Source organism: Biomphalaria glabrata, chromosome 18 (genome assembly GCF_947242115.1).
Source record: "Biomphalaria glabrata chromosome 18, xgBioGlab47.1, whole genome shotgun sequence".
NCBI classification, from domain to species: Eukaryota; Metazoa; Mollusca; class Gastropoda; family Planorbidae; genus Biomphalaria; species Biomphalaria glabrata.
Window position 1 is genome coordinate 10,495,091 of NC_074728.1, and position 12,270 is coordinate 10,507,360.

At 34.7% G+C, this 12,270-nt stretch overlaps 1 protein-coding gene across 1 annotated transcript; it reads left to right on the plus strand.

Moving 5' to 3' along the window:
• The first annotated feature begins 5,066 nt into the window (after positions 1–5,066).
• LOC106051220 (cobalamin binding intrinsic factor-like) lies at positions 5,067–10,827 on the plus strand. The gene is made up of 4 exons (XM_056016800.1): positions 5,067–5,228; positions 7,572–7,793; positions 9,601–9,722; positions 10,655–10,827. The coding sequence occupies exons 1-4, from the start codon at positions 5,149–5,151 to the stop codon at positions 10,735–10,737; spliced, it is 507 nt and encodes a 168-aa protein (XP_055872775.1). The 5' UTR covers positions 5,067–5,148; the 3' UTR covers positions 10,738–10,827.
• The last annotated feature ends 1,443 nt before the right edge of the window (positions 10,828–12,270 follow it).

The window sequence follows — 12,270 nt, forward strand, 5'->3', positions numbered from 1 at the left end:
TTATGTTAATGAGTGACTTAAAATCTGTCGTTTGTTTTGCTGGCTGATTCAGGCAACCCATAAAACGAAATAGTGTAATGGGTAATGCAGATATCGTATATGGAGGAATGTTGAGGCGCTGTAAGGAAAAGTCAGGAGAATAATATCAAGGGATTGACTGGTTTGTCCGTGAAAGAGACCAATGATGGAGAGAGAAAAACGGATCACGCGTGGTGCCTCAAAGGTACAACAGATTCAAGGAACAGTGGGAAGTGAAGATTAAAGAGAAAAAAAAAAGTAAAGATTGGAAGAGAATTTGAAATACATAAATAACTTAAAATTAAAAGTCGATGGCGCTTAATGAAAGGATTACTGATACCAACTAAACATTTCAAAAGTAGAAGATATTTATATAAATAATACTACTATTATAGTAATACCATACGTAACAATAGTAATGAAACATTAGATAATCATAAAAAAACAAATGTACACAAAAAATACTTACATACCAGACAGATAGTTTCTTGGATCTACATGAAGAGCAAGAATAGTGGAAGGGAGATAAAATGCAGGTGGTGTAAACATTAAAAGGAGAAAGAAGGGTGAAAATGATGCCGTGTTTGGGGAGGACAGATGAACAACCAGTGACCGCAGTTGTGGCCTCTCCAGTCACACGAGAAGTGGCAAAGGGAAACGAATGCTTCTTAAGACGTAACACTCCACAGAGAAAGTGAAACATCAATTTGAATTTCTGAACTTGACTAGAACAGACGCAAAGTAGACCCGTGAGATTAATTAATAACAAATAAATATTCACATTTAATTAGAGTAAGACCATTAGTCAAATCACACATTTTGAAACACTTCAAGACAGAAGAATAAAAAGTAAAGTACCCTAAATCATGACTAAACAAGATTACAAAGAGAGTTTGTGTTACACAAACTCAGAGGCGGCCCCCGTCGAAGTCGGATCCCTGTCGGATCTGCATATTCGCAAATAATATTCAAGAGGTGATTTAATTTTGATGTAAAATGTTTTACACGTTTCGGATGTTCCTTCAGAGTTGAAGATAATTACTTCCTAGTCCAAACCTCCAGCAGGACGACGGGGGATGGGAGCGGGCAGGGTTTGAACCCTGGGCCATCCATAAATCTGAACGACAGTCCAGCGCGCAAACCGCACGACCAGGCAGCCATCCGATGGTCAAAAGTAATAATGTTTCAAAGATTCATTTGCCGTAAATTTAAATTTAAATTTAATAAAAAAATAGTAGATTAGTTTTAGTATATTAAAACATTACAATATTGATCAAAACGTTTGGAAATGAAAATCTACACTTTTTTTTTACACTTTAAGTTTAGAAATTGAAATTCTACATCTTAATCTAGTCTATTTTAGTCTAAACTAGATCTAGAAATTCTAGATCTAGACTCTAAAATAATTTTAATTAGAATATAAATCCAGATCTAGATATACTGTAATAAAAATCTAGATCTAGTTTAAAAAATCTAGATTAGATCTAAATCAAGATATCATTCCTTTTTTAAACGCGAGTCACATAACGAGGCTTAATAAACATTACCATACCGAGTTCTTTTTTCATTTCATTTGAAGAATTAATTCCATATAACGTCTGAGGAAAAAAAAACACTACGTCACACGGCCTAGCAAGAATAAAAATCGCCTTCATCTATAAGAGCCATTTATCGAGTGTTCATAGACTTTGGTGCACCGAGTGCGTTCTTTAAGCATTTCATTTAAAGAATTCATTCCATATGACGTCAAAGGAAAAAAAACACTACGTCACACGGCCTAGCTAGAATAAAAATCGCCTTCATCATTACGAGCCTTTTATCGAGTGTGCATAGACATTGGTGCACCGAGTGCGTTCTTTTAGCATTTCATTTAAAGAATTCATTCCATATGACGTCAAAGGAAAAAAAAACACTACGTCACAAGGCCTAGCTAGACTAAAAATCACCTTTATCAACACGAGCCATTTCTCGAGTGTTCATAGACATTGGTGCACCGAGTGCGTTCTTTTAGCATTTCATTTAAAGAATTCATTCCATGTGACGTCAAAGGAAAAAAAAACACTACGTCACACGGCTTAGTTAGACTAAAATATGTTTTCATTAATACAAGCAATTTTTTCGAGGGTTAATAGACATTGGTGCACCGAGTGCGTTATTTTAACATTACATTTAAAGAGTCCTTTCATATGACGTCAAAGAAAAAAAATTCCATTACCTCACAATAGGCTAGTACCGGTACCATAAAAAAAATGTCTTTATTTACACGAGATATTTAACGAGGGTTCATAGACATTGGTGCACTGAGTTCTAATAGATATTATTTAAAAAGGATCAAAGCCACATTGTTTTTGCGTTTTGTCTGTCAGTCGGTCTGTCCGTTATCTTGATATAAAAAAAAACAACTAAAAGTTATTAAAAATTGATTAACCTTTATTTTACGTTTCAAAACATCGCAATAATTTTTAGGTATGAACACAATTGAAAAGTTTATATAATAGATTGTTCCGGATGTTTGTATAAATAGTAAAAGAAAAAGAGAATTTCAGATAAATGTAATACCGTTAATTAAATTTTTTGGATGGTCTCGTATAAAAATTAGATGTACTACAGCCACGTGGAGAGATTTTCATACCTTACTTTGGTGTTTGGATTCTGTTTTCCTTAAAAATCGGAACATAATATTAACGATAATTAGATTTTTTAATGTTTTAGGTAGAAAGTTAAATGTACTGTAAGAGAGTAGTGAGTTAAAATATTTTTCATAAAAATCCGTAAAAACATTATTTCGTAAATGAGAAGATTATTTGTTTATTAATTAGAAGAGGGAGTTCAAACGATTATTTGGCGTTAGTAGATTTTTAAATAAATTCGGAATTTTCTGGCGACGATTTGTAAGAAACAAAATCCGGAACCTTCTTTATCGATTACAAAACTTCTATGTTATGTTTTACAAGAAAATTAAATGTCTAAAAAGTAATTTTCAGTAATCAATGCTAGTAAATTACTTTTTTTAAAAGCCTTATGCGATTTCAAACAATCATTAGGCATAATTCATGTTTTATAAAACAATATCCGGAACATTTTTACAATTAATGAAATATAAGTCAGTATAGAGATTATGATTTAGCATTAATATGCTATTTACATAAAAAACGGAACAACATATTATTGATAATGTGTTTTTGCAACGTTTAAGCATGGAAATTGAATGTAATATAAGTTAGAAGAGCAAACAAACATTTGTTGGCGTTGATTAGTTTTGCACAAAAAAATCCGGAACAATCAATTTTAGATACTTAAAACTATTGAGATGTTATGGCAGGAACATTAGAGGGTAAATCAGATTTTCAATAGCTTTTAGAGTTCTAGTTTTTTAAATCTAATCGTGACGGACAGACCGACCAACAGACAAAACGCACAAAAATAAGCTTCTTTTATTCGGATGGGGGCACTAAACAAAAAATAAATAAAAACCGTTTTTTTTAAAAAAGTTTAAGGAATTGGTTTAGCACCTGATCATGTTGCGACGTTACGCTACTGCACGAAAATCGCTGCATAAAAAGTCCATTTAAAAAAATGTGCGTGATATTTACATACAAAGTGCATTATTAGCCTTTATAAACAAACAGAAATGTTTTCTTTTAATTTTAGCAGCTAGTTGACCAGAAAAAACGTCTTTAACTATTATTTGTATTTGTTGTAAACATTTCCTGTACATTTTAAAAATATATTTGACTTAGTGATACTGAAAATACACAAAAATTGTCCATCTTTGTTAGCATATTGTAACATTGCCTCCCTTACATTTACGTAATTGTTTTAGAATTGGTGTATTTTTATGAAAAAATCGCTTGAATAATTAATTTTATAAATTAAACGGTTTGCTTTTAGAAAACCAAAAGTAGCCGTTGCACCTAAACTTTTCAAGCCGGATTTAATGATGAAATAATATTTTTCATATCTCTTCTAGTTTTCGAGATCTGAGTGTGACAGACGGACAGACGGACAGACGGACAGACGGACAGACGGACAGACGGACAGACGGACATTTTGCACAAACCTAATAGCGGCTTTTTCCCCTTACGGGGGCCGCTAAAAAAAAAGCAACCTGATAAAATAATGAGAACGTCACATAGATATAATATTATTTTCTATTCCATATAATAGGATAAATTCGTATAAATACTTCCTTCTTACCCAGTGCCCTTAGAGCATGGAACGGGATCTCCGAATCAACCAGGACAACCATGGATTTGGCATGCCCGATAGTCAAACACTGGAATATATTTAGGACGTAATTAATTATTTTGTAATTTGTGAGATTAAATAAAATTATGTCTATAGAAACATAGAAACAAAAACTTAAGTTCGCTGAGATTCCTAATCCAACTCCAATTGTGGTTTTGGTCAAACGAAAACAAACACAAAACTTTTATAGTTCAGGGGCCTGGAGGTTGAGTGGTACAGCGCTTGGCTTCCGAATGGGGGGTGCCGGGTTCAAATCAACTTGTTCTGCCTTTCGCTTTTAAAAGGTCACATTTTCTAACAGCCCCTTCACTCAGTGGCGTTTATAGGAATTAGCCATCATTTAGGGGCCGGGGGGGGGGGCTTGACCTCTTTGGAGGCCCCTGCATTTCGCATGATATTTAATATTTAATGTAAAAAACACTCATATGGGGGCCCCCCTCAAGTGTGGGCCCGGTGGGATTTTTGTAATTCTCCCCTTCCTCCCCTCACCCTAGCCACGCCTCTGCCTCCCCTGTGTACTATACCATTTCTTTGTGTCTACATGTAGGCCACGTTTGTTGGAAGACAACTTCATTAGTGGTTATAAACATCAGAAGTCGTGACTCGTAGTATAGAGGGACAGCTCTACTAACGATTATAAACATCAGAAGTCCTGATTCACTACAGGATGACATAGAACTTAAGTTTCTACACATTACATTTTAATGTCTCTGAGTTTTCTCTGTAAATCTTTGACCTATCAGTTTTCAATTATGTCCCTTTTTATGTGCCTGAGCGTTAATGTGAGATCAATCAGATCGATAATACAAGTGGTGTACACCAAGCCATGAGCAGGTCTGTGTCAATCATTCTGTGGAAAAGCTACAAACTATATGAAACAAAATGATACAACGCTGGTTGCTGTTCGTGGTTGTAGTAGGATTCATATCGGCTTCATCAGCACAAAGTAGACTTGATAAATGGTAGAATATAATGATATAATATTTATATTTCTGTTATTCTTTATGGCAATATTTGGTATTAGCATATCGTTACTTAAAACTATTAACTATTCGTTTATCTATATGGCGTATCATTTATGATTTAGTTGATTATTTTTATAGACATGTTTTTTTTTTTATTTGGAATTAACTCTTTCACTCCTAATTGACGCTGCCAACGTTGATTTGACCCTACTAAACTAAATTGATTTCTGGATTTATAAACTTAAATTTGTGTTCTGTAAAAAAGGGCAAAAAGACAGGGAAGAATGGAGAAAGACGGTCGACAAGTCTTGCTTGGTGCCCCAACGGTCCAACAGGCTAAGGGATAGGTAATTGTAACGTAAAAAAAAAGCATGCATTCCCTTATAATTTGATACAAAATAAAATATTTTCTGATAAACAAACAAAAAAGTTATTGAAGTTTAATCATAAAAGGATAGTGAAATACAAATGAGCAAAATGAATAATTCTATCGGAACGATGAAAATAATTACGCAGAGAAAGAGTTAAACAGCTAAACTTAAACTAAGTTTCAACTAAAATAAAGTAGTTAAACTAAAGGTTTATCATGAATTTCAAAATATAGCCCCACTAAATGTTTTAAATTTTTTTAGTGAACTTTTGCCCATCACTACAGAAAACTAAGAAAAGGATGAAAAACAATATTTATTTGATAACTAAAATAATATACTTTTTATAGCGAAATTTTTGAATAAGTTTTAAAATTATAAACAGAAGCAAACTCATTTATATTTCTACTATACTACATAGCGCTCCCAGCGAGGTCAATACAAGCGCTATAAAGACACTCTCAAGAGCTCCTTCAAGGAATGCGATATCGACATTCACAACTGGGAAGCACTAGCTCTCGATCGCTCCTTATGGCGTGAAGCTGTGAGTCTCGGATTCTCAAGATTTGAAGCAAGAAGAGTGCCCGGGGCGATAGAGCGCCGAACTAACAAAAAGCTGAGAGAAGAAAAAGGCCTATCTGCAACTGACCAAACCTACCCATGCCACGTATGCGGCCGGCTATTTAAAGCGAGGATTGGACTTTACAGTCATCTTCGAGTCCATAGGAAATGAGAAATGTGCTCATCTTCGACAACGAAGGAGGCGCTATATACTACATAATAGCATCATTATCAACAACATAGACTTTGTGAAAGAATATAAACACAAATAGCCTACAAAGTTCGACAAGATGAAACAACGTATTGTGAAAGATGTCCATAAAGTGAAGGGAAGTCCATGGTGTATACATTTTTAGAAACATTGAAAATCTATTTGCGCTTCTTTAGCAACGTAGAATCAAATAAAAGTAAAAATTTTAAACAAATAGCAGAATACTCTGAATAACAAATAGCAGAATACTCTGAATAACAAATAGCTGAATACTCTGAATAACAAATAGCTGAATACTCTGAATAACAAATAGCAGAATACTCTGAATAACAAAATGCAGAATACTCTGAATAACAAATAGCAGAATACTCTGAATAACAAATAGCAGAATACTCTGAATAACAAATAGCAGAATACTCTAAATAACGAATAGCAGAAAACTCTGAATAACAAATAGCAGAATACTTTGAATAACTTTTAGTATGAACATCTTCATTGGCATATTATTATGTACACAAATCACTTTTTTGTCCTTTTTTCTCATCCAGAGTTTAGGATACAGCTTTCATTTTTAGCATTCGACATCAATGATAATGATTATTCTTGTGTACTGATAAAAGTGGCGGAGGATCACGTATGGCTTGGTAACCCACTGGTGTTGAATTCGAAACTTTCCAGAGACATTAAATTCCGAAAATGAGGCTGGGATCGATTTCTCGCGAGACAGCAGTTAAAAAAAAACTTTTTTTTTTTACCCCAGATCTCTAGCTGCATGCCCTACTCTGCAGATCGTTTACTCTTAGTTTCAGTTGCCAACAACTGTCATGAATTCATTTAAAAGCCATTATTTATCTTAAATACGAAAATTGAATACTTACAAGCTTTCGGGATATATAATCTTTCATAAGTAAAGTTCCCCTTTCAGACTTTGCGATCTATATGACAGATGATATAAAGTTCATCTGTTTCTGTGGACCATGGTTAACTATGGTGTCATGTGGCCAGCACAACGACCAACCGACTTTACTATTTCCCAACTAATGTTAGGTACCCATCAAGTCACTCCTGCTCTAATATGATCTTATGGTGTTTTTTTTTAACGTGTCCCGATGTCTCAATGAGAGCGCTCAGTGTTTAATAATCTTTTTTTTTTTATTTAACTTCTATTTTCAATTCACTCACTACGACGTGGCTAAACAGCAAACCGAAAGACAGAGATTCCTACCCACGAAAGAATGAAACACAATGTCAGCTCCAGCAGCCAGCCTGCGGACTTTGTGGATGTCTCATCAATGTGACACTCATAGCCAAGAACATTCTCCAGCCGCCTTTCTTTCAGATCTCTGCCAACATCTACAACGAACCAATGAGGGCACTTCTGTCTTTCCTACAAAAAGCTGCTGATCTAGTTAATGGGTTTAAGTAAGTTTTTCAGGCCAGCTTCTATTTTTTATTCTAATTAGACCACAAATATCATTTTTTAAAAATGTTTTGTCAGATTCACATTTTTAGCACCACATTTATGTTAACCTTTTTCTTACTTCTCAATTGATTTTGTCAAGCGTACCTTTGATGAAACAAGCTTGCTAAATTGATGAAACTATCAAAAAATTAAACAAAGCATTAGGGTTTATTAAAAGAAATTTCTATAAACCAAATAAGAATAAAAAACTAAAATGTTATTTAACCTTGCATCCTCTGTTTGGGACCCCTTAACTCATGAGTACATTAAGAAACTGGAACAGACATAAAATAGAGCAGTGAGATTCATAACAAACGAATATTCACATTTGACTAGAGTAACACCTTTAGAAAAATCACTAAATATAGAAAGCCTTCAGGACAGAAGACTCAAAAGTAAAGTAGTAATTGTACATAAAACACTGAACCATAATCTTCAAAAACAAAAACAAAATTTAATAAAATACTCAGAAAGACACAAAGATAAAGGTACACTCCTCGTCCCATATTCTAGGACAAAATTGTACAAATGCTCCTTCTACCCTAGTGCTATTAGAGCGTGGAATGGGTTGCCTGAGCTAGCCAGGAAAACCAGTGACTTGGCAGAATTTAAGTCATTGGTTAATATGCATGACTAAATGCATGACGCATAGAAGGTAATCATCTTCTTTTTTGAAGTAACGTCTGTATTATATAAGATAAGAAATGCGCTCTGGACAATCTCTTTGTGGTCCTATGGAGGGAGGGGATATCTGGGAGTAGGTTTCCTTGCTACCTTTAGGCGCACGAGAGGGGATCGAAGCACCAGACCCTTTGCAGGGCCCAGATTTAGGCATAGGCAAAATAGGCAGCCGAATCGGGCCTCCAGTTGGTGGGGGACCTCACACAGGACTCAAAGAAATTTATTTTACAGACAAAAAAGATCTTTAAGAGTAGTTTGTAGAAAGAAATCCCTTGAAGAAATCGCGCTCCAACTTATTAATACCAATTGTATTTTAGTTCAATCTATAAAAAATATCTTCAGCAATAGCTAGTTTATGACATTTTGTATATTCTTCATTGGAAAAACAAAAGGTCAAATATAAATTTAAAAAACCTGTGTAAACACGCTTCTCGAAAAGGACTCTAGCGATTTTCCTAGAAATTTGACAGTTTATATATACCTTTGAAAAATAGTTTTTAGCTGGATTGACAGTTATAGTTTTTTAAAGTACTGGTTAGTATAATCTAGTAATTAAATTTGGCCTGGAAATCTGGACAATCTTTATCTTGAATACGCATATCTTCATTAAAGATTGAAATAAATAAATAGACCTTCAGGAATATTATAGACCTATCTCCAAACTAGAATCCTCTATATCATATATCTAGATCCAAAACTCTATTGGCGACTAGCATCTTTTAATGTTGCCTGGATCTGTATCACCAAACTAGGACATTCTATACTCTGATTAGATTTATACATGCGCTTTCTTTTTCGGTGAGGAAGGATTGGGGAGAATATTCCTCATTTTTTTAAAAGTACCATTCATTAATTATTGAAAGATAATCGCTCTTACAAAATGTCCTCAGCTTAATGGAGGAAGAATTGTCGTTAAAAAAAGCAACCTTTTTTAAGGCTATTCTTTTTTTTTGTCTTGATCTAATAGTTCATAATGTTTAATAATCTTATTTTAATACAAGTTTGTTTTGAAATTTAGATTCTCTATGCAATAAAATACAAGGAAATATTTGGTTCACTATTTTGTAAATTGTGTGCATTCTTCAGATTCAGATCAACGTACTTCGCAGGCCTGGGCTACTTTATAGACAGTATTAATGGCCTAGAAGGTTCGATACCTAACCAAACTTTTTGGCATTTTAGCAGCGACGGTGTAGCGTTACAGTGTGGTAAGGCGTCTTTCTGTTCTGTAACAATCTCTTAACATTTCTAATGCCATTGTTTTGTTTCTTTGTTTCAATTAGCATTACGCCACTAATCTAGGCTTATTGTATATTTGTTTGTGTGGGCAACTAATCCAGACTTACTGTGTATTTGGTTGAAATGGGCAAGAATCCTAAACTTATTGTAAATTTCTCCCTAATAGGTAACTAATTTTGTCGAGGTTTTTATTTGCTTTTAAGAGGCAGCTAATCTAGATTAATTGTATATTTATTGTATATTCTTTACAATCCGCAGCTAATCTAGACTCATTTTTTGTTTGTTTCTCTAATAGGCCACTGATCGTGATTCACTTTTTAAATTACAGTACCTCTATTATAGTCACACTTTCGGAGTGGAATCTGCTCCAAGGGATGGGTGGACGTGATGCTCAAAAAATGGCTCTAACGATTTTCCTAAATATTAGATAGTCAATGTTTATCGTTGGGTTTTTGGGAAAATAATTACTAGATCGTCATCCGCCCTTAGCAAAATCTAGTTTGACCGTTATAATTTTTGAACGCATGAAAAAATAGGAAGTTAAATTTGGTAAGAGAACTAGAAAATCTTTATCTTGAACTTAACAAAAAAAAAGAGTTTAATAAACTAATGCTGAAAAAAAATTTTGGCGCACCGTCTTCAAAGTCTAGATCTAGAGGGCTATCATGTTATAAAGTCTAGTCTATAAAGTCTAGTAAATTTATACATTCCTTTAACCATGATTTTTTATCGGGAGGGGGAATGGGCGGGGTAAAAAAAATAAATTAAATCTATTATTTATTTGTTATTCAGAGAAGAATAATCGCACTATAAGTTGTATAAAGGAGGTATTGTATTTTTTTTGTGTTTCTTGGTTGCTTCCAACAGACAAAAACTAATTTAGACTAACGATATATTTCAGGAGCCTCAAGCTACGTGCCAAGAAATGGGGAGACAATCTTGTTTAACTTTACAACTTATCAAGATGCCGGATTTGCAAATTAAAAGAAATAAAACTTATTTTTGTGGAGAATTTGTTTTAAATTGTCGTATATTGTAGTCAAATGTTTAAAATGAATAAAAATTTCTTCAGTTTTCGTGTGTTCAATTTCAAACAAGAATAAACTTTGCGTTACCAACTTACCAGACACCAATACGCCAGGAAAAAACACAAAATAGGAAGACAAGACCTATTTATAAACACAGCATCCATATTAGTAGAAATAGCATTTTTTCTATATGTGTTGGCCTCCTTCAGTCGTAGAACGACTATTGTTCACCTCAAACACTTTTTCATGTGGCTGTAGAGCCCTATGTTGGAGAGACACTCCCGTCCACATATATTGCAGGTCAAGGTGGCTTGCGCTGAGGCCCATGATTTTTCGTTGTCCACAGGTTTCTTGATCACTGTATCTCTCCATCTAGAGCGGTCTAGAGCTATGTCTTCCCAATGGTCAGTATTGATGTTCACTGATTTGAGGTCTCGTTTTATTACATCTATGTAACGGACGTGGGGGCGATCAGTTTTTCTTGAGCCAGTCGCGAGTTGTATTTAGAGATTGACTTTCGGGATGCGATTGTCTTCCATCCGGCGAACATGTCCAAGCCAGCACAATCTTCGTTGTCTGAGGACTGTAAAGATGCTGGGAATACCTGCTCGCGCAAGGATCTCAGATATGTAAACATATCATACAACTGAAAACTCAGTAAATTGATAATTATACAGCTGCACTACTAAATGTATATATTTTTCAGGCAGACTTTTCACAAGAAGCTCAGCCCACTATACAGGCATATCTTTGAAGTGAGTCAATAGTCCCTTTTTAAAACATACACTTTACGTTGATCTGCGAAAAAAAAAAAAAAAAAAGATATCTTCATAAGTGAGCTTCCAATCAATGTCAGGATACTTACACTTTATTTCAACTTGCTAGAAAAACGATCAAGTGTATGGGAGATGACCTTATGTCAAAGGTGTACACATTTTCCGACCTTAAAGGTAGTCGGCGTAACAGATCCACTCCCCCACTTAACACAAAGCGCTGTAAGTAATCTAATCTATTTCATTAAACAAATAGAATTTAAATTCTCTGATATGCGCAGAAGTTCTTACGTTTTTTCCCTACCACCTATGTTATTTATGGACGTACAAGCCCTCCCCCACCCAACAACCAAAAAATTAGGGGAATTTAGGTGACTGTAGTTTTGCTTTAATTTTGCTATAGGTCTACTCTTTAGGATCTTATTTTGAGGTTCAACTCAGAGTAGCCATGGAAGGGGGGGGGGGTGAGGTCGAATCCCCTCCAATAAAAATTTTACCTCCACCTCTAATAAAAATAATAAAAAAAACTAATGGTGACTGCATAGCGGCCTTAGCGGGACCCTGGGCAAGTGCCATATTGGGGCCACGAATATTTGTACGATGGGGGACAGGTTCGGTTGCCTCACAAGCCACCACATAAGGCCGCCTCTGAGTGACTTAATTCCATTAGCGTATCCGATGGGAATTTTGGAATTAAAACTCTACTTCTAGTTAAA

Excerpts from the sequence above, each read along its gene's own strand:
- LOC106051220 (XM_056016800.1), top strand. The coding sequence starts at position 5,149 with ATGATACAACGCTGGTTGCTGTTCGTGGTTGTAGTAGGATTCATATCG. Across the intron at positions 5,229-7,571 it reads CAAAGTAGACTTGATAAATG|CAAACCGAAAGACAGAGATT; the intron begins GTAGAATATAAT and ends GTGGCTAAACAG. Across the intron at positions 7,794-9,600 it reads GATCTAGTTAATGGGTTTAA|ATTCAGATCAACGTACTTCG; the intron begins GTAAGTTTTTCA and ends TGCATTCTTCAG.